At 42.6% G+C, this 20,225-nt stretch overlaps 1 protein-coding gene across 3 annotated transcripts in view; it reads right to left on the reverse strand.

Moving 5' to 3' along the window:
* grk6 (G protein-coupled receptor kinase 6) overlaps positions 1 to 20,225 on the reverse strand; it is a 49,463-nt gene that overhangs the window by 21,873 nt on the left and 7,365 nt on the right. Inside the window, exons 2-5 of one of the 3 annotated variants that reach the window (XM_082549724.1) lie at positions 16,304 to 16,399; positions 6,035 to 6,147; positions 2,069 to 2,146; positions 565 to 665 (exon numbers count right to left, since the gene is read on the reverse strand). In XM_082549724.1, the coding sequence (XP_082405850.1) occupies positions 565 to 665; positions 2,069 to 2,146; positions 6,035 to 6,147; positions 16,304 to 16,399 (388 nt within the window). Of the gene's footprint in view, positions 1 to 564; positions 666 to 2,068; positions 2,147 to 2,835; positions 2,859 to 2,927; positions 3,052 to 6,034; positions 6,148 to 16,303; positions 16,400 to 20,225 lie in introns of those variants that run through there. The other 2 variants (XM_082549725.1, XM_082549726.1) reach the window with 2 other exon arrangements.

A 20,225-nucleotide genomic window follows, 5' to 3' on the forward strand; every position in this document is an offset into this window, starting at 1 on the left:
GTACTGATTGAGTCAACAACCATATTATTTTGGTTTTATGGGTTTCCACTGTGGTTTGTAAACTCTGATGTCATTAGATGTACATTAGAGTCAGGAAATAGCACCTCGGCCTGTTCATGGGTTTCCTAATAATAATATCTGGTGACGTCTTTGGTTGGCGAATGGTCTCAGCTCTGAATGTTTCCTTTTCTGATTTTCTTTGAAAACAGTTTGTTATGGACTGGTTTCACTGGTCTGAAACTGACTGAGGATTCTTGTTTCAGCCTCAGGGCTGCTTACTCCGGACTGTAAGGTGTGTGGGGGGGTCTCAGATTTAATTTCTTTGATTTATCTAACAGCTTAGGTTTTACATTTGTGTTACAAGTCACTTTTTGTTTATGTGTGTTTTTTGGTAGTATCCCCTTGCCCAGTGAAAACCTCTCAACTTTAATGTTCCTGGGGTCCAAGGTGAGCGAGAGTCTGAACAAGCACATTAATCAAACCTTAAAAAAGCTGATCTGATTAAACTGGGGAAATATATCCAAAAGAACAGCAAACAAATCCTTAAAAACCCTGCAATCTTACTTGGTACAGTCTTTGAAGAGGTCTTTGCAGGCCTCCTGCTGCAGCCTCTCTGTGCACTGAGCCATCATGGCCTCCTCCACCTCAGGCACGTGGTCCTCTGACTGCACAGGGAAAAAAACACATGAAATCCAGGTGAAAACAGTGAATCAGCTCCGACTGTAACTCTGACAGAGAGAGCCGGACGGATGAGGTTTGAGACGGAGCTGGGAGGTGTTTGTGTTCGTCTGCAGGTTCAGACCTGCACGTTCGCGCTCACACAGAATTAGCAGGAAACATCAGGGCGGAGCTTCAGCCTGAACCGAGGCCTGAACTACGAGGCGAGGCCAGGATTTCTTTCTGTTATCTGGCTTCACTGATCCTGACACAGGCAATGACCAATCAGAGTATCAGAAGCACAGATGCTGGTCAGGCATCAGACTACCTATCTCACCTGGCCTGGAAACACCTGAGGTAGAGAGAAAAGACTTTTGACCCTCTTACTATCAAACACAGAGATCTGATTGGTCAGCAGGCGGTGATCTCTTATGTCAAATATAACCTTCGCCTGCTGAGAAGTGAACCACCTTCATGACACTGAAACTTCAGGATTATCCTGAACCTCACAAACCCTCCTTCATAGTTCAGGCCTCAGGACTGCAGGTAGTTACATCATCATAAGGTCAGCCAATGAGCGGCTCTGCTCCCATCATCATCCATCATCAGCTGATTAAATCTGATTTTCCATCAGATTTCCTTCTTGACGAGCCGGACTGAGCGCTTCCTCCTGAGTGATGCGTTCAGGGACGCTCTAGAGGCAGGTGTTTTTAAAATTCAACCACAGTGGGGGCATTTAACAGAAGACAGTCGAACCGTCTGCTACAAAACTGGCTGAAAAAATAATAACAGTAAAAAACTAAAAAATACAAATAAATTTAGCACTTTGTCCAAAACTCAGTGACTCTATTCAGTCTGCTGTGATGACGAGTTTTATTAATTTAATAATTTACATGTATTTTGAATAAAATTATAAAATAAATCTATAGTGCACACTGTCACAGCACACTGGTACCGACAGACAGAAACAATGTAAAACATGGAAAAGATTTGACGACTTTTGGTCTGATATTTTTGTCAATGAATGCATCATTAATAAAAGTTTAAATCACTCCGACAGAGCTCCTCTGCTACTTTGACAACAAAACATCAGTTTTGTTGTCAAATTCAAGATCGTCCAATGCAATAATTTTCTTTAAACATCACAGTTTGGACACTTTTCAGGTGATTTTTGTAGATATTTTATGTTTGTGACACATTTAATGACCAAAAGCCAGTGGAAACCTTTTGGTCATTTGATGGTCGTTGGTCTTCAGTTTGGGCTTGTTTCTATATCTTCCTGCTTCAGAGGGAAATGAGCTTTGAGCTATCTCTGATCCTGTACATGTGGGCAATAAACAAAAATACTAACAGATATCATCCTAATAAAAATAAAACCATGTCAGACCTGACAGGAAACATCAGAAAGTACCTTTGGGTTGAAGTATTTTTCGATGAGCTCCTGTCCGCACTCCTTCCTCTTCTCATCCGGCGTCACCTCGTAATCCGCCTGCAGAGAAACGCACACATCAGCATGCTGTCAGCAGGCGCTAATACTCAAATAACACAATCTGAGGACAAAACTGTGCTCAACTTATCTCAGTGAATTCATTTACTGCCATGACCTGAGTTTACTTTTTGTTTGTGACATTATGTTCTAGGGCCTTTGTATTTCTTAGTACGAAGAAAGTTTAACCAAGAAGGCTTTAGCGCCTGAACCTACACAGGTAGCTTTTAGCATTAAATCCAAGCAAGTCAATTTTAATGTTTGAGGCAAACTCAGTAACTTATCAATTATTGCTGAGTATGTTTTAATCACTTGAAATAAAGTCGTTTTCGTAATTAGGGTTAACCAAGTAATTCTTAGCAATTAACAATAATCAATTAGCTTTTAGCTACTGATGCTAACCAAGTAGTTTTTAGCAATTGATGCTAACCAAGTAGCATTTAGCAATTGACGCGAAACAGGTTGCTTTTAGCATTTGAGGCTAAGTAGTTTTTAGCAATTGATGCTAACCGGGTTGCTTTTAGCTTCTGAGGCTAAGTAGTTTTTAGCAATTGATGCTAACTGGGTAGCTTTTAGCATTTTAAACTAACTAAAGAGTTTTTAGCACTTAAGACAAACAAGGTAGTTTCTGGCATCTCAAGCTAACTAAGGAGTTTTGAGAATTTCTGCACTACAATGTGACACTGCCAGACCTTCACAAAGAGAAGAGTACCAGGATGTGGTTTTCAGTTTCAGCATTGCCAGAAAAATGTGGTTAAAAACATTTATTTTATTTGGGTTTTACCATGTTGCTGCTAGCTGTATTTTTTTTAGCATCCTGTCATCAAAACACCTGACTAATAATAATGGATTGCATTTATATAGCGCTATCTAAACAGAGTTAGAGAAGTGTTTGGGTTAAAGTGAACTCTTTTTTTTTTCTTTTTTTTTTCCACATAAGCTCATTTTTACATGCATTTCTGCATATGACCACTAGATGTCATTTCATTTAAAAACATAACTCAGTCATTAATTTGGATCTGATGAAACTGTGAATATATGATGACAGTATTGAAAGCCCATACTATTGAATGATTGCTCAGCTGAACTACCAGCTTCGTGTGTGTCCCCTGCAGCCTCCTCTCGGCTTCAGAAAACCCACTTTATGAGTTAATTGAAGACTTTTTGTAGCCCTCCTCCCCCACACCCGAACCGATTGCATCTACTCCTCCCTGTGAATGACCTGCAGTAAACTGAGCCTGACTGGAAAACCCCAAAGTGCTTCCTCTCCCCTCTGGCAGCGAGAGCCTGTAAACTAATGCTAAGTGACAGCGGAGACGGTTCAAATCTCATTTTCCCCTCTCCATCTCGTCCTCTCGCAGGGCTCTCAGAGACGAGACGGGAAGCGGTTGTGGGGTAAAAGGGAGCATAATTGCTTCGAATGCGAGTTGAAAACTGCAAAGCCATCAGACTGGAGTCAGCTGAGCAGAGCAGACTGCCTTCATTAACCTCCTCTACCTCAGCAGATAGGACTGCAACCATTACCTGATCCACTTTAACAAATCATTTCTACTGTTAATAACACCAAATTGGCAAAACTTAAAGAAATGCAGGCTTAAACGGTTAATCTGACATTACCTCAACCTGATGAGCCTCCGCAGTTACAACCTGACAGCTTTCATTTGTTTTTACTACTTTCCCATATTAGCAGGTGAAATTTGACTTACCCTTGCCCTTACCTAAGCTCAGACAGGATTAGCCATGAACCAGGACAGTTAATATAAAATAATCCCACACTTCCTGTCTGAATAATGTTTGTTTTTGTTCTGAGTGTGATACTGTCTGACAGGTCAAAGAGCTCTTTATGCTTCAAACCCTCATTTGTTATGAACTTTTGCACAGAGATTCATGGTCTCTGCAGAGTGAACCCTACAAACACTGATTATCCTCTGACTTTACCGTATCACCAGCAGGTGGTTTCAGATCAGATTTTAAGATTTTGGACTTGTTCAAACTTGTTATTGCACTGACTGGATAGATTTCCCAGGGAATGAACCCTCAACTCAAGACAACATGCAGCGGCTCTATAAAACTGAAATATCTTGAGTGTAATCACACGGACTGGATTTTTGTAAACACATCCCGAGAGGATAATCACAGATGACAGTGATGAATTACTGATATTTAACACGTAGGGACATCTACAAATCTGTGGTCTCCGGAGGACGACCCCTCAATTCTTTAAACTTCAAAACAACTTCCTGATGCTGATTTGTGCTCCTTTTCATCTTTTGAGTGGTTCAAACCAAAATATTTCCAGTATAATTTGGTAGATTAATATTCAATTTGTATGCATATCCCCAGAGGATAAACATAGATGACAGTGATGAAGTAATACACAGAGGCACCAAGAAAGTCGTGGTCCCCAGAAAGTCCTCGTTCAAAAAAATCATCAACAAATTCATGACTAAAAAACCTGAACATCAGGATTCCCGGCTAAACCCTTAATTCAAACCTTCCCCCTGACGAACCTGGCTCTTTAAACTGCGTCTGGTCCCTGAAGTTGTGAGGACCACTCTGAATGTCCTCATAAAGCAGAAATGTCCCCACTGTAATGGTTTTAGATACAGAAACACACTGTGTGACCCCATCTGCTGCAGTAAACGAGTCGTAACTCGCTCCGCTCACTTCAGGAATGCTTCCCTCACACTTTGTTTCATTCCCACCGGAGTGTGTGTGTGACGGGGACACAGCATGGGAGGTAGGAAAGAGCGACTCAGTGACGCAGATTGTTCCCAGAAGTCAAGAGTTCCGGTATTTCATTAAACAGATATTAAACCCTACTTCCTCCTCCTCATCTTCAAGTGCTCCATTTGGGCATTCAGGGTAATTAAACTCGCCAATCAGCTTTTGGAAGGGTCCGTTCACCCGGAGAAAAAAAGAACATTTTCCCACAGCTCGGCGTTGGCCTGCTTGGACAGTTGGGGCACATGTGCATTTATTTTGGGCGACTCGAATCCTGAAAAAACTGTTTATGTATCACAGCAGAAAAAAAGCATAAATAGGCCACTTTACCGTGCCCTGTTACTGTGTGTTACTTCCTGCTGTAAACTGAGAGCAGCATTTAGCTGATAATGAGCTAACTTCCTTTATCAATGTGAGTCGCTGGAGGCCAAAAATCAGCTAAAAGTGAGTGAATATTGTGCATGTAGTGCTATAATCACAGCGTTTAAATGTCAAAGTGTTTGTTTCCTGTTAAAGGCCTGCTGTATATTCTACCTCATTTCCTGTCATATGCTTGTATTAAAGCTACTAAATAACGATGTTACACCCGGTGCAGTTTAGAGAGCAGTACAGAAATCACTGCCTCGTTCCCTAACAGCATCAATGACAGGAATGACCCAGGGTTTCTTACAGGAGCGCCTCCTCCACCTCCTCACACAGCACTGAACAATGAGGTCTTCAAACTGCCTGAAGCACATCTAAACAACACATTAATCTAACTGATTAATTACAAGCTGTAGTTAAATGTCAGATCCTTGCACACACTGATAAGTGTACTAACTCAGTCAGCCTCTTTCACTGTTGCAGTCATACTGACCTCACAGCTTAAAGCAAACACTCATTAATAAACAGCTGTATCACACTTTTCCTGCCACACAAACCCTCAGATGATACTTTCAGTCTGTATTGTTTAAACTCAGAAACAGTTTTCTAATAATACAGTTTAATCGTGTCTGTTCCTCTCTGCTGTCAGCTGACCTCTCCGTCTCTGATTGGTCACGTTGTTTTCACGTTAATGCGTACGTGGGAGGCTGATAAACCCTGGGCTTACAGGACAGTCTGAACCCTGCAGAGAAAGATGCTGAGGCACACAAAGAGAAGAGGTCAGACGAAGACGGCTCTGCTTACCACGGCGTCCAGGAACTTGACGCAGCGCTTCAGCTCGGCTCGAGTCTCGCAGAACTGCCTGAAGAGCAGCCGTCCGATTGGCTGCCGCTCGCAGAGGCTGCTGTAGTCCTTCTCTGCAGAGACACGGAGGCAAGCGAGGTCATCGTTACACAGATCTGAATCAAACCGCCGGCACTGTTTTACAGGAGGCCTGCCTACACTGATGGAAGAAACAATTCTCACATACTTCGTTTATCTGGACACAAACGTGCACGTTATTTAATCCAGAATCAGTCTGTGAATGCTCTCAGGTTAAGCCCATTGCACACTGAGCGTGCTGCGAAGGAGCAACGCAAAACTTTTCAGATGCAAACTGATTGCGTAACATAAACGCCTTTATGCAGAAAATAAACCTCAAAGCGAGCACACTGATGTCTGATTGATCGGATCTGTTTATCGGATCTGATCAATCGAGCTTCATCCAGCAAACTCCGGTGGAGTAAAAGGCTGGATTAAGAATAGGCGAGTCCAAATGCAGGAAAGATGTTTGGTGTGTAGAGGTCTTTGAGGCCCCTGAAGGACAGGGATGAGTTTAACTTTGGTGCTTTTTAACATCTTTTTCCATCATTTTTAATCCTCAGAGCTTCAGAAGCTCAGGAAGCAACTTTCAGAGTTCTGTTAAAAACTGCAACCAGATCCATCCAACACCCACTCCAAAGGTCACAATCTAAACACAAACTCTGGGTTCTTTTCTATAACAAACTTCAAGCTTCAAATTAAATCAGACCCTCACAGGAAGTACAAAGTCGCACGCAACCTTAAGCACGCCTTATACCCTGTGACTATTTACAACGTAGAAAATTCATCAGATGAAATTTGCTTTCGACACAGTTTTTCTTTCCCAAACATTTTTACTTCCTTCTAAATAAAAGCTGACTTTTTATAACATAAATAATAAAGTTCCTGCAAGCAAAACTGCAGGTTTATGCAAATATGCTGGTATTTGATTATTCCATGGATCAGTGTCGTTCCCTGTTATGCTGTGAGCCGGCACCAAACGTGCTCTTATTATCTTATTATTACTGTTGTTTCTGATGTACTGCATTATTAGAAGGCTCTAGAAAATGAAAGTCAGATGGACGCTTATTTCTCCATGTAGAGAATGGAGGTTATAAAATGTTTTCTGAGGAAGGAAACATGCTCAGCACATTTGTGAGGCAGGAACTGTTGTGAAAGACTGAATGTAAATGCTAAAGAGGCAGCACACTTTCTTATAGGAATAAAGGAGCAGGCCTCCCTCAGTGAGCACTGGAGATCCTGTGACTGACGGAGGAGTACACCTCTCTTGCTGAAGTGTCGCATTGATCAGTCTGACCTTTTCGCTCTTTTCCTCGTCTCTCACGCCGACCGCCCCGATCGTCAGTGAATCACATTTGCTTGTGCGTGAAGCTTCCTGGGTTGTTTTGCATCTGTACGAGTCTCAGATGCAAATCCACGTTTCCTTGTTAGCGTTTCTATTTTTCCCCTCAAACACAGCTGGACAGATGAACTGAAACGACCCCAGATATCAATCTAAAGCCTCCTCATGCGAGTATGTTTTTGTTTTTGGTGTACATGTGACTGTCGCTACAACAGCAGCACAGCCTCGAACGGCTCACGTAAACAGACATCAGTGTTACTGGAATCATTCTCTTCTGGTTCCACAGTGAATATGGAATAAAAGACACGATAACGTAAAGTTGCGACTCTTTGAACTGTAACCATTCAGCAACTGAGACCAAAATCAAATCGTTACAAACGGACAGAATATTGTATCGCTGTCAGGCCCAAACACTGGCCCAGTTCAACTGAATCCTTAACCCAGTGCATCACACACTGACTTCAATAGATGCCGAGCTACAGCAGGGTGTCATCTGCATATATAATAATAAAGCTTGTTAGATTTCAGCCTCTTGTGTCGACATTTGTCAGTGAGCGTTGTTACTGCTGTGAAGCGTTTTAATCCAAACTACTGGCTTACTCTAAACCTGAGTTTTATCTGACAGAGGCGTCGTGTCAGGGTTGTCGATTTAATCGCCAAGTTACACCAACAGACTGAAGTTTCATTCATAAAACCAGCTGCAGGAGTAAAAAGATGCTGTTTGCTTTGTGGGTGATGTAGTCCGTGTCATCTTTTTGTCTCCCTGCCCGGCTCAGTAGATGAACATAACTCGGGTGGCGCGCCCCTTCGATTGTTACTCTGCTGAGTCATTTCCTTTTGATGACCCACTGACTGATGGTTACTGATGCCTTGTTCCGTCAGGTTCTCCTCTGTTTCATCCTACTTTGAGATTTTCTGCTCTAGTTGTCTCTGCTCTGCCCTTTGTCCCGCTCTCCTCTCCTCTAATGATCTCTTCTCTCTCTGATGTTCCACTTAAGTCCCGCTGCAGAGAGAACAGAGACGCTAAGTGTGCGGCAAAGGGAATAAATCTGTGGATGACAAAGGACACGAAAGAGAGAAAGACGAGAAAAAGACCGTTCCAAGTCTTCATATCTACAAACCCACTGTTTTCTTTACAAAAGGGACATAAATTACTTCATTACAGTTCATAAAGTTACTTAGGCAGTATCAGACGCTTGCATCTCAAAGTTCTGGGAATTCTCCGAATAATCATTATCTCATTATGGCTGATTACGGACGTTTTGAGACATGATAGGAGTTGTGATATACATGAATGGAGATCCAGGGCTGTAGAGAACATGCTGTACATTAACACGCAGAAAACAAAGAGGCCTCTGTCGGGTGTCCTGTTGGCTTCGAAGGCCCTGCAGTGAAAGTGAGTTTCCATCCAGACCAAAGCACGACAGAGTGCCTCCATCACTTTATGCAGCGTCACACTGATATTAAGTGCACCAGTTTGTTCTAGAACGAGCTGAACAACTATCAATAACCAACAGGAGGAAAGGTCAGCAGAAAAAGCCAGAGTTACTGTTTCCTTCCTTTCAAACCAGCTTGGTAGGAAAATCCAAGCAGATTAGCAGCGTCTGAAATACTCAAACCAGCTCGTCTTCAAAGTCAGGGAAATCTTCCTCATTGTGGGGCTCAGACTGAACTTCAGCAGGTCATCTTGAGCTCCGTGTGATTGGATGTCTGTGTTAATGACCAGTTGAACAAGTGGATGGTGAGTGTATATATTGTAGGATGTATTTGGTAAAAGGAAGCAGTAAACCTCAGAGCAGCAGCAGCACAATAAAAAATATTATTTTCATTAAATCCTACTTAACCCCTGATTATCAATGTCTATGAATCTTAGATATTAGCACTTACATAGAAAAGTGCTGGTTGTGCAAGTTGTGCAAAGTGCTTTGACGAGTAGAAAAGTGCTTTAAAAGAACCAGAGCAGTTACCATACTTTATTTTATCGCCCTGGAAGTTGCTGCATGATTACAGCATCACCACCCTGACGAAGCAGCCGGTTCCCTCTTCCTCTCTCTGGGTTGCTCGGTTCTATTTAAACCATAAACATATTCCTATGATTCAGCAGCTGAACACTGAAACCAGTGTGGACCTACTTTACTGTAATATCATGTTACTCTAATGGCCTCTTATGAGGACTGAGGAGGAGGGGAAGGGGGAGGCGGAGGAGAAAGCATCAATCGAGACTACAGATGCTTTCATTTGTGCAGAGGAGGCCGTGCGGTGAAACTCCCTGCACGTGTTTCTCAGGTTCAGCGAACAGCAGAGTCACCGGGGCACAAACAGACAGAAAAACACACTTTGTGTTTTGCTGCATTTCAGACCAGCCTGCGAATGCACTGCACACAACAAGAAAGCACATGTCCGAGTGCAGTGCAGGGCCAATCTTCAGTTTTTTGTTTTTCATTGGTGCTGGTGAAATGTGTTGTAACAAAGGGAGAACATCTGTAAGATCTCTGTTGTGCAACATAGAAATGTCTCACGTTGCTTGCGGCATAATTACATAACAATAAATGATGTTCGTATCAGGGGATGAGAGGAAAAAGAGTCTCCTGAATATCTTCCTCCCACTCGTCTTCGTTCTTCTGGTTACAAAAAAGTCTCGAGGATGAATCGTGACTTCCTTCTTCGTCTGTCGGCTCACGTTCTCATCCTCTGTTTTTACTTTCCTCCTTCTGGCCTATCAGCCCTGCAGCACCTCTGCTCCCCTCTGTGGGACATCAGCATTTCAAACCGTACTGTATGTGGTTTTAGTGCTGAGCTTCTAACTTCCTGTGTGTGTTTGACTGAACTCATTCAAATCCAAACTTATTTGCATCGGCCCTTCCAGGGAAACAAAAGAAGCAGCAGCAGCACCTCGAGTGTGAAACGGCTCATCTTTATTTCCTTATATTTTCACATCAGCAGGAAGTCTTTAATTATGTTAAGTACGTGTCTAAAAGAAGCCAGATGCAGTGATGATTAGGAAAATCAGCAGATGAGCTGGAAACAGAGTGGTCACGTTATTCAATAAGCTGCTGCCTCTCCTGCCACAGCCTAACCAAAGGGAACGCCACCGCTTCAGATATATTCATATTAGCCTCTATTTCATTTGAAATATCGGCAACTGCTCTATTAATAATATCAATAATGTCCTGGTGCTGCTCTGAGCCTGACGGCCGTTACAGCTGCTCCTGTTGGTGTTTTTCCAGTTTACTCTGGAGGCAGAGTGTCGTCACCCAACGATGGCCCGTAGTCCCCGAGCAGAGGCTACTCGCAGCTAAAAGGAAGTCTGTTCCTGCCATCGTCACGTGGAATGTGAGGTGTTTGGACAATGATATGGAAGAGCTGCATGAGTTGATTACCCACCGAGGTTACCACACTGGAAGTGCCAGGAGGGCCGTTCTGAGCCTGTCCTGTAACAACAGCACGGATGCTAAAGACAAGTTGTTACCTTTCAACTGTTTTTCTAATTTTAAGTAAGATTCGGCCAAATAATTATTTAAGGTTGATTTTAAAGGTTTCATCAATGATTTAACACAAACACGTTCGACTAAACTACAAAGAGTTAAACAAAGCACAGTAACTACAAATGGAGTTATGAAAGAAGAAGAACATGAATTGTGGGGTTAGCTGTATTAAAATGAAGGTGGTGTAAAAACAGAGCTGACCTCAGAGCTGCTTCAACACATTTTAAATAATTACTGTAAAAGCAGAACAGTCAAAGTTTATCATCTGCCTCTGATCGTCTCAGCTTCACCTCTTCAGGCCTGACATACGTTTGGGTGCCGCTCTGGATTTGCTCCGTTTAGTTCTCCACACTCTGGACTTCAGCTACTTCAGCTCTGCACCGGTCCTCCACCCACTCAGTCTCGCACTCCCTGCTCTAGTGGTTTTATATGAATGTGTAGGGGTCAAAACGACGCCCTCTGCAGCTCTAGCTATACTTTCTCTTCCTTTTGACGATGAGAGTTAAACAGGGTTTAAAACGACCGCCTTGGCATTTCCGGTGTTAAACACAGTGTGAACGTATCTGTGTGGACGGGAATGTTAATCTGGTAAAAAGAAAAGATGAAGAGTCCACGCTGTGATTAGTAAATGGGGTAAGCCCGAACACGTTATTGAGACAGGGATGTTTCTGGACTGGAACCTGTGGTATACGCTTGGGGAAACCTGAGTGATGAAACGTGTCACATTGTCGTTGCTGTTGCTGAATCATGCAGAGTTTTGTTTACCAAATGGCTCAACTATCGGACCGATTGTGCTTACGTGCATAAACAAAGGCCCATTTTGAGTCCGGAGACGTCTTGAATGACTATTTGAATATTCAAAAATCATGACCATCCCTACAAGCAAAATAAATATGTTTTCTGTCTCTTGCACGCTCTACTCAGGTGCCACCCTGGCTTTAACCAAATTGAGTATTTCCAGTAGTGAAAACACATCTGGATCAGACTGTTTCCTGATACATGTGAGCAAAGTACAGCTTTGGAAAATGTCCTGACATTTTAGCTCAGTTAGCTTCATGTGCTTTCATTGTCTTTTTGAACTGCTCCACGAACTTCCCAAAACAGTAACAGTAAACTGAACACGACCCTGGAAGCATGCCCCCGGGAGCTGGTGAATGGATGTATTAAGCAATAGAAACCTGTAAGACTTGAGCGTATGTGTAGTCCTTGACTTCTTTGGTGAACTTTGGTTTACCAGTAACAAACATGTGCTGTACTTTAGTCCAGCTTGCCCACCTGTCGCCGCTCTGTGCCTCGAGCCATATTAAGTTTTATAACAAGTCATCAGCCCAGCTCCACTGCTTCTTCCTCTTCTTTCTTCCTCACAATGTGTCCTATGTGTTTGACTTGCCCCGCCTGGGTACCATGGATGCAACCATGCCTCTGTACACAAATCACACTGATATCAAATGCTGCTGCTGCTGCTGTTAGGCAGCAACTTAAAGCAATTGTTTTTATGCACATGACCTCGGTTATTTATTCTAATCAAACATCAGGGACGACTTTGAAATAAAAGCCTGTCTCTGATGCTGGACAGTGGCCTCCTGCAGCTAAGATAAATATGGCATATGGTTACTATTTAAGGAAACAAAGTCATGAGAACCAAACCAAGTAAACCACAGTTCATGCTTTGGTCACATATCTTCTGACCGTCACATCTGGACATTTCCATCCAATTTTGTGAAGCAAAACTCATAAACAAGTTGACATAAACACAAAGCACGAGGCGCACATGTGCCAGAAACTGCAGTTCCTCTGACGTCGCATTTCAACGTCTTCATAGAGTCGCATGTTAAAATGTTCAACTTTAACAAGGAAACGAACGTGTTTACAGCCTGATACAAGTTTGGGTATTTCCCAGTCAATGACAGGTTACTGTGGGCGAAGTTTTATAAAAGCTTAAAGTTTGACAGGAACCATGTTTGAGCTCATCGTGTCTTTTGGGGCTTTTCAAACAAGTTACTGAACCAATAATATAAGTGAGTGAATTTGTAGACGATTATTAGCTGGCGCTAATTAGCAGATGTCTTTGTCTGTGTTGCACAGTTGCCCAAATATGGTCACTTCTGGGTGCAACAATCCAACATGACAGTGCAAACACCGAGGTTTCAGTGACGTTACAGTGCCTGCATCATTCTACTTCATGCTTTCTGAAGTAAACATGCACACAGGCTTCTTACCCCCAAAAATGTGAGACAGTCAGTGGACCTGCACTTTTTTGAGCTGACTCAAAGCTCTTTACACCACAAACCACCGTCATTCATTCACACAGGACTTTATTCTTTAGAAAAAACTACTGTGTGCGAGTTTTATCTATCTGTAATCTACATGATTGCAGATAGATGACCTAACATGCACGACTTCAGATTGAAGAGGAAACCTGAGCACCCGGAGAAAACCAGCCAGGCGTAGAGAAAAACATGCTCGCTGCTTTGACCTTTAATTTTATTTTGTAAAAAACTAAGTGCAACCAATGACAAAGCACAACAACGATTATCTCTGAGTCTGGTCTCAGGTAGAGATCAGATCTTTTCCTGAGTGAGTCTAAATTTTATTTCTCCAACCAGTCACCAGTTAAAATGAAAGTAATCAGTTGGTTGAAACAGTAGAAAAAAAACAGGCTGCTTCCTCTTTCTGCAGGCGCCACAGTTTCCTCTGTGGTAGTACTTGAGCAACACTAGCGTTTTGTCTTCATACCACCCACACACTTTCAGACCCATCGCAGGTTTGACTTTTCAATGAACAGCATGCTATTAAAGTTCGCGCAGATTGTCGCTGCTTGTTGCCTGAATGTAAAAGACATTTTTATAACATGGCAGCTGCAGCTCTGAGAACACAACTTCAAAAAGTAAAGGACGCATAAAAACAGAAGTTGTAGCAACGCTTGATCCACAGTCTCGGTGTTTTGGACAGGAAGCAGTGACAGCCTGGCGATTACAAAAGACGTCAACTGTCATCTCAAAAGTGAGTCTTGGTTTGGGGGACTGGAGGGCAACTGTTTTTCATTCTCAGTTTATTCTGCAACAGTTTCCAAAACCTTCCATATAACATGGTTACAAAGTTCACAACTCCAACAAAATATACAACAATCATGAGGTTCATGCACAACAACCTGACCACTACCATGTGCATGTGGATAAAGTGGGGGTCAGCGTGGGGCTAAAGTGGGGTTTGGGCAAGTAGATGAACCCTAAAATCCTAATTATTGACATCGGCATGAACGTGTGGCGGAGATGGGGGGGTCATCTCAAATCATCGAGAGCCTTCTGCTTATAAAAGTTGCAGGTCGATCGACGGGCTCCATGGAGCTCATATAACTTTTATTTGATAACTGGTCTAAATTTAAACTAGTCTAGTTCCTGTAGGAGGGAAATGTTTTCTACACAAATGGAAATGTATGAAAATGAAGAGCAACGACAGCAAACACTTCAGTGTTACGCTCGGCATGAAAGTTCTGCCAGACACATCTTATCTGTAGCTATTTTTATTTTATTTAATAACTGTACAGTACTCTCTGTTTATAGTGACCATTGTCCTTAATGTAAATATGTAAGAAAATTGTGTACGTTTCTGTTCTGTGTCCTGTTTGTTTGTATATGTGTCTTTTTGGCTGCTGTTACAACCAAATTTCCCCGTTGTGGGACAATTAAAGGATTATTCTATTCTATTCTATTCTATTCTACATTAATCAGCATTAAGCAATTTCCCAACCGTCCGGTTAAAAACTGTGAGACAAAGTCACAGTTATTGCTACAAATGAGGTTAATGCAAGCACAATGTCATGGATCATATCCAAAGTGGTTGGAAGTGAGATGTTGGAGTGTGAAGGGTCACTGTTGACCTTGGAAAGAGTCGTTTCCCTCTCACAATAAACTTCTTCCTCAGCATATCCACTCCGATCAGTTCTCACAGCAGAGATATCTCGCATTTAAAAACTAAAACTTAGCCTTAATACTGTTAAAGTTTGTTATTCACATGCAACAACTCATTTATTCAATCATTTGTGATTTATGGAGGTTTATGTGTTGCAACTAATTGTTGATGAGCAACAGTTTTGTGATCACAGGACAGTGTGCCATCCATTTTCTGCCGTTTTGTACACAACCTGAGGTCTGCTGGTGATAATATCAGCCATGTGGATGAATGAGAGTCTATTTCTGTACAGAATTAGGAAGCTGCCACCACCGCTGCTGCTGTATACAGAGGAAATGAAAAATCAACACTGATCATATTCCCTCAGTGAAATGTCATGTTTAATACTGAGGATGAGTAGCTCATGTTTCACTGCAGCCGTGTGTCTGACAGTGTGTTCTCTACTTTATTTGCTTTCTTAAAGAGTTTTGAGCCTCGGGGCCACCATACCAGAGTGCAAAGACACGGAGAGAGACACTAGAAAGCATAACATCTTCTGAAACAATGAGGGGATTGAATTCAGGCTTTAGATGAGCCACAAAACTGAGAAACACACAGAGCCGTGCTGTGCAGCAATTCATAAATTAATATCTAAAACTGGACGTCTTTTAGGGGTTTTTCCCCAGTAAAGCGGAGTCATCTGCTTCTCACTAAAGACATTTTAAGATATAACTCCCACACAATTCTTTAACAAACAGCCCGGTGCAGACACAGTTAGGTCTCTGTGGACAGTTTTCATAATGACTGCAGCAGGAGACTTTTTTATGACCCTGGAGCTATACTGGGAGGGCTTTAGGGTAGGGGCGTGGCCTCTGACACGGCCTGTAGCTGCTGATTAAATGTTGATGTTAACGACTGAAAAGTCCACACCCGATAAGTGACTTAACGATGGCTACGTCCATCTTTTAAATACAGTCAATGAGGGATTGTGTCACGCCAAGTGGGCGTTGGTGGAACTGCAGTTTGTGTTTCAGCCCAGCTGGTTACTGCTCGTTTCCCCACAGATGAAACTTTATTTATAAATCAATAATTTGCATCCTTCGGAGGACGAGGACACGCCGGTAATCATGATAACAGTGAAAAATCAAAATCAAAGAATGACATGATGTTAAAAACATCGTAAATAATCCACCTGCACAGCTACAGATTCTTCCCTTTCAGTTCTTAATATATTATTGCACAATTACCCACTTAAATAATTTCTTGTGTTTTGCATGATCACAGACTGTGTTTTCCATGGTAATAGTTCCTTTATCTCCTCTATTTCTTAATTCGATGTTTTTTTGTGCAAGTCTAATCATGTCGAGTTTGAGGTACCAGCGGTGATGACTGAGGGGGTATTCAAAGGGTGCCATGGATACGATGTGTTTCAAAGGCGTCCACGTCAAATGAGATAAAGGTGCTGCTCTGAGAGAGAGAGCGGCGTTAGCTCACCTATGGTTTGTCGAAGCTCCTCGCACAAACTTATGTGTGGGAACTGCAGCATCTGCTTCCACTTCTTGCTCTTTCCTTTTCTGTTCCCGCCCCCTCCTGTGAATGACATACACATTTTTTATTGTATTTTGGGTTTGAAGGAGAAGAAACATTCAAAAGTAAATCAGCAGGATGTCGTCATACCGTTGATACTGAGAACCTGACTGAGGTTTTTAAGACTTAAATATGTGTCGAGTGCATATTAAAAAACAGCACAGCGTCGAGCCCTGACGAGCCGCGCCCTGATGCTTCTGAACAAGCAAAGTAAGAAACGCAAATTCTGGTTTCCAGGTTGGATTTTGAGACCATTTCTGAGGCGGTGGAGAAAAAATCATTTCAGAGAGCCGATCGACCCGATCGATGCAGTGATCTGATTGGTCAGATCTGCTTATTCAGATCCAAAAAATCTAACTTGGTTTGAAAACATTAATGTTGCAAATTCGCCCAGTGAAATCACATCATCAGTGTGAAAAGCTGCACTGAAAAAGCAGACATGCAGATATTTTCTGAGCGCTGGATGTTTTTCCTGTGCTTAAACAACAAGTAAATTCATTGCAGGGACAGTCTGCGTTAGCCTGACTGCTCACCACAGATCACATATAAACGATGGTCTGTTTGTGTGTTAGAAACCAGGAAACTCGTTGGTTCGATGAAGTCGGGTTTTTTTCAATCTTAGGACTGAGAGCGTCCAGCAGTCATTTGGGAAAAATGTTATTCTCCAACTGGTTGTCAAGTAGTTTCTGGAGGTTGCCAGCTTAAAAGCTTCCCTGCGACTGCTTTAGTCACTCATAGTTTGCACGAAACACACCAACCTATCTGCCAACATATAACCTGGAAACAGAGAGCGTTTCCCTTCCAAGTAAAAGTTACGCCTTACTGTTGCAACCAACACGTTTCAAAAGGTACAGCTTTTACTTTGAAGGGACACTATATTTGTAGAGTAGTTTGAGTGTTTGCAAGTCGACGTCTTCCATACTGGTGGACGAAGCAAACGCCAGGAAACTCCATTTTGGATTTTTATTCTAAGGGAACACACGCCAATACGCCAATCACAAGGTAACATTATTTTACTCCGATGGTGGTTCACACTAAGCAGACCAGACTATAATACAATAGAAGCTGCAGCAGGTGATGTCTGTGTGGTTTTAAAGCTTTGTTGTTGCTGTGATGAGATTCTTTTGATGGCCATGATGTAATTCCACATAAGTAGTCCTCCTGTTGGTGGTCATGGCTGAATATTCTTGGGTTCCCAAAATCACTGTTCTTCATGTTTCATCTGAAAACGCCACCATAACAACCACAGTTTACAAAGTAAACATCACGTGGTAAACACAACTTGCGACCATGAGCTCCACGAAGGTCGTAAACTGAGTACGAAGCAGGGTCGCTTTCTCATAGACGTCTATTCAATCAGATCTGTTTGAAACCAGAAGAGTCGCCCCCTGCTGGAAGTTGGTTCGATCGGTCCAAACGTGAGAACAGAAGAGAGAAAAGCAGCATGTTGTGGTTTTAGTAGGAAGCGCAGGCTCGATCTGTGGGGGTGATGTGACCAGAGGTGCTGATCTGAGCAGATGTGGCTCCCATGCGCTTTAAACAAGCAGCAGGAAACCCAACACTCATACCCACAATCACTAATTTTGCAGCTTCACCCTCTATCTCTAATTTTGAGGGTTTGAGGCTTACACATGTTCAGTAACACCTCTGCTGTTGTCGGTCGTAGGTGGCAGGCAAGGCCAAAGGGCTCGTTACAACAAATGATCCCCAGCGATGAGCCGGCTCCTCACCAATCCAGCTGTGCACACACGAGCTGCAATGCACAAAGGAAAATGAAACCGAGAGCCGGACAAAGGTCTGCCTGTTTTTCCCTCCTTCCTCCAGAGTCGTATTCAAACAAGACGAAACCAGTGAGTGAAATCTGATTAAATTTGGTCCTTTGAATTTACTCAGAAGTGATATCGCTCTCTAAAAGAGGATCTTTGTAAAGCTGTGACCTGCTGGTCTGCATCTGAGGATTGTTTGTTTTAGGGTTTCTGGGATGTTTTGAAGGACAGTCTGAATAATCACAGACACTGAGAAAAACAGAGGGAAGTAGTTTCTAAATCAATAATCAATTTAGCAAACAGGTCCTGGAAGTCTGTTTAAAGCTTTTGAACATGAAGCATTTTTCTCTGTGGACAAAAGCAGACTGTCTCTGCACCCAAGCCTGAACCACTCCTGAATCCTCTTTGTTTATCTCAGTTAAGAGCACATGCTGTGGTCAGAGGAGGGATCTTTTATTCGAGGCTCCGTGTTTGAAATGCGATGAGGTTAAAAGTCATGGCAACCCTGCAGCCGATGAACCGTTTTCATAGAAGCCGTCGAGCAGGGTGAAGACAAAGAGCTGCAGAACAAAGAGAAACCAGAGGAAGTTCCTGTCCTCTCTGTGTTTGGGCGGTTTCTCAGAGCCAGGCGGCACTCTCGTTTCTGATAGAGCTTCATTCAAGACGCAGCAATAAGCAGGACCAGCGCACTCTGTGAGCTCATGTCTGAGCCTCGAACGCCAACCATCCTCCCTTTGCAACTTTAGGAAAGAGATCGGATCCTGTCACCATGCTCCGTATATATCTGCTCCAGAGTTTCTTAACATTTAATCTGATGACAAACATCCATTTTTAGAGCTATTGGATCATCGCGCTACAAAAACAAGAATAAAGTCTTTTAAGAATCTGCATTTAATATTGATGCTCATCAGTAAAAGTCGGGAATTCAGACGATCTCTAAAAGTGGAGCAAAGCAGTGATGGAGAAATGTTTTGGTAGCATCGACTGCAGTTTCTCTAACAGCCAGTTCACAAAAAGTGACTCGTTCCTCATTGACTCCCATGTTAAAAAAAATCCCACTTTACAGAAGAAATCAACCAGCTAAGAATAAACACATTGGGACAGTTTCTCCCTTTAACTCAGCTTCAGTGTGGTGGGTAAATTTGTTTATAACTGATCCATCTCGATCCTTCCGAGGCTTAAAGTTGGGCTGCAGTGATTAATATTGGATTGCAGCTCTAGTAGAAGTGGATTGGGCTTGTTCCCATCATGCATTTGGGAGCATTTTTAATGGAATATCTGATAAGTAATATATTCTCTTCTGCTTCCAAAAACCCAACAGGACAGCTGCAATAAATCTAATCAAACTGCAGGTTCATAAATGGACATCAGTGTCTGTGGTCTCATCATCGTGTTGCTATTTTCTGGCCCTTTGCTACAAAAAACTGGGACAGAAAGTCCGATTTAAAGAATAAAAAATAAAGGAGAGGGAGTCCCCCCATCTGCTGTCTGTAAGCACACTCTTACGTGAAATATCGTGAACCTGCACCATCCAGGCTTTCACTGATAACACGGCGTTGTTGTAAATACAGCAGCAGCCTTGAGGCGTCCAGCCTTCAGCATCCCTGATCCTGAAGGAAGGCAGTCCACGCTTCAGGATTTGCTATTCAAATACTTCCAGGCAGCTGCTTTGAAAATCAATTACTGTCATAGAGACACTGCAAACAAGATGTTGTGTTTGTGCCTGAAAAATGGGCGATGATATCAGAATTACAGATAAGCTGACTGATGCCCCGCGCCCGCTGTGTGCATTAGTGAAAATGTAAATCAAGACAAACAGCATGAGTACACGGATGGGAAGCCAATGAAAGACAGACTGAGCGATACACCGATGTAATTAAGATGAAAGCAGCCCAATTCATCCCGCACTCTCAAAGTCATTAGGCAGTTCAAAGGTTACACTTGAAGGCCAAACATGACCCTGGAGGCCATTATGAGGCTGGCTTATGAGCTAAGCAAGGTGAGTTCAGGTTTAACCATGGTCTGAAGCAAGTCCAGGAAGGAAACCACTGCCTGCTGACCAA

Source organism: Aulonocara stuartgranti, assembly GCF_965226115.1.
Source record: "Aulonocara stuartgranti genome assembly, chromosome: 10".
NCBI classification, from domain to species: Eukaryota; Metazoa; Chordata; class Actinopteri; order Cichliformes; family Cichlidae; genus Aulonocara; species Aulonocara stuartgranti.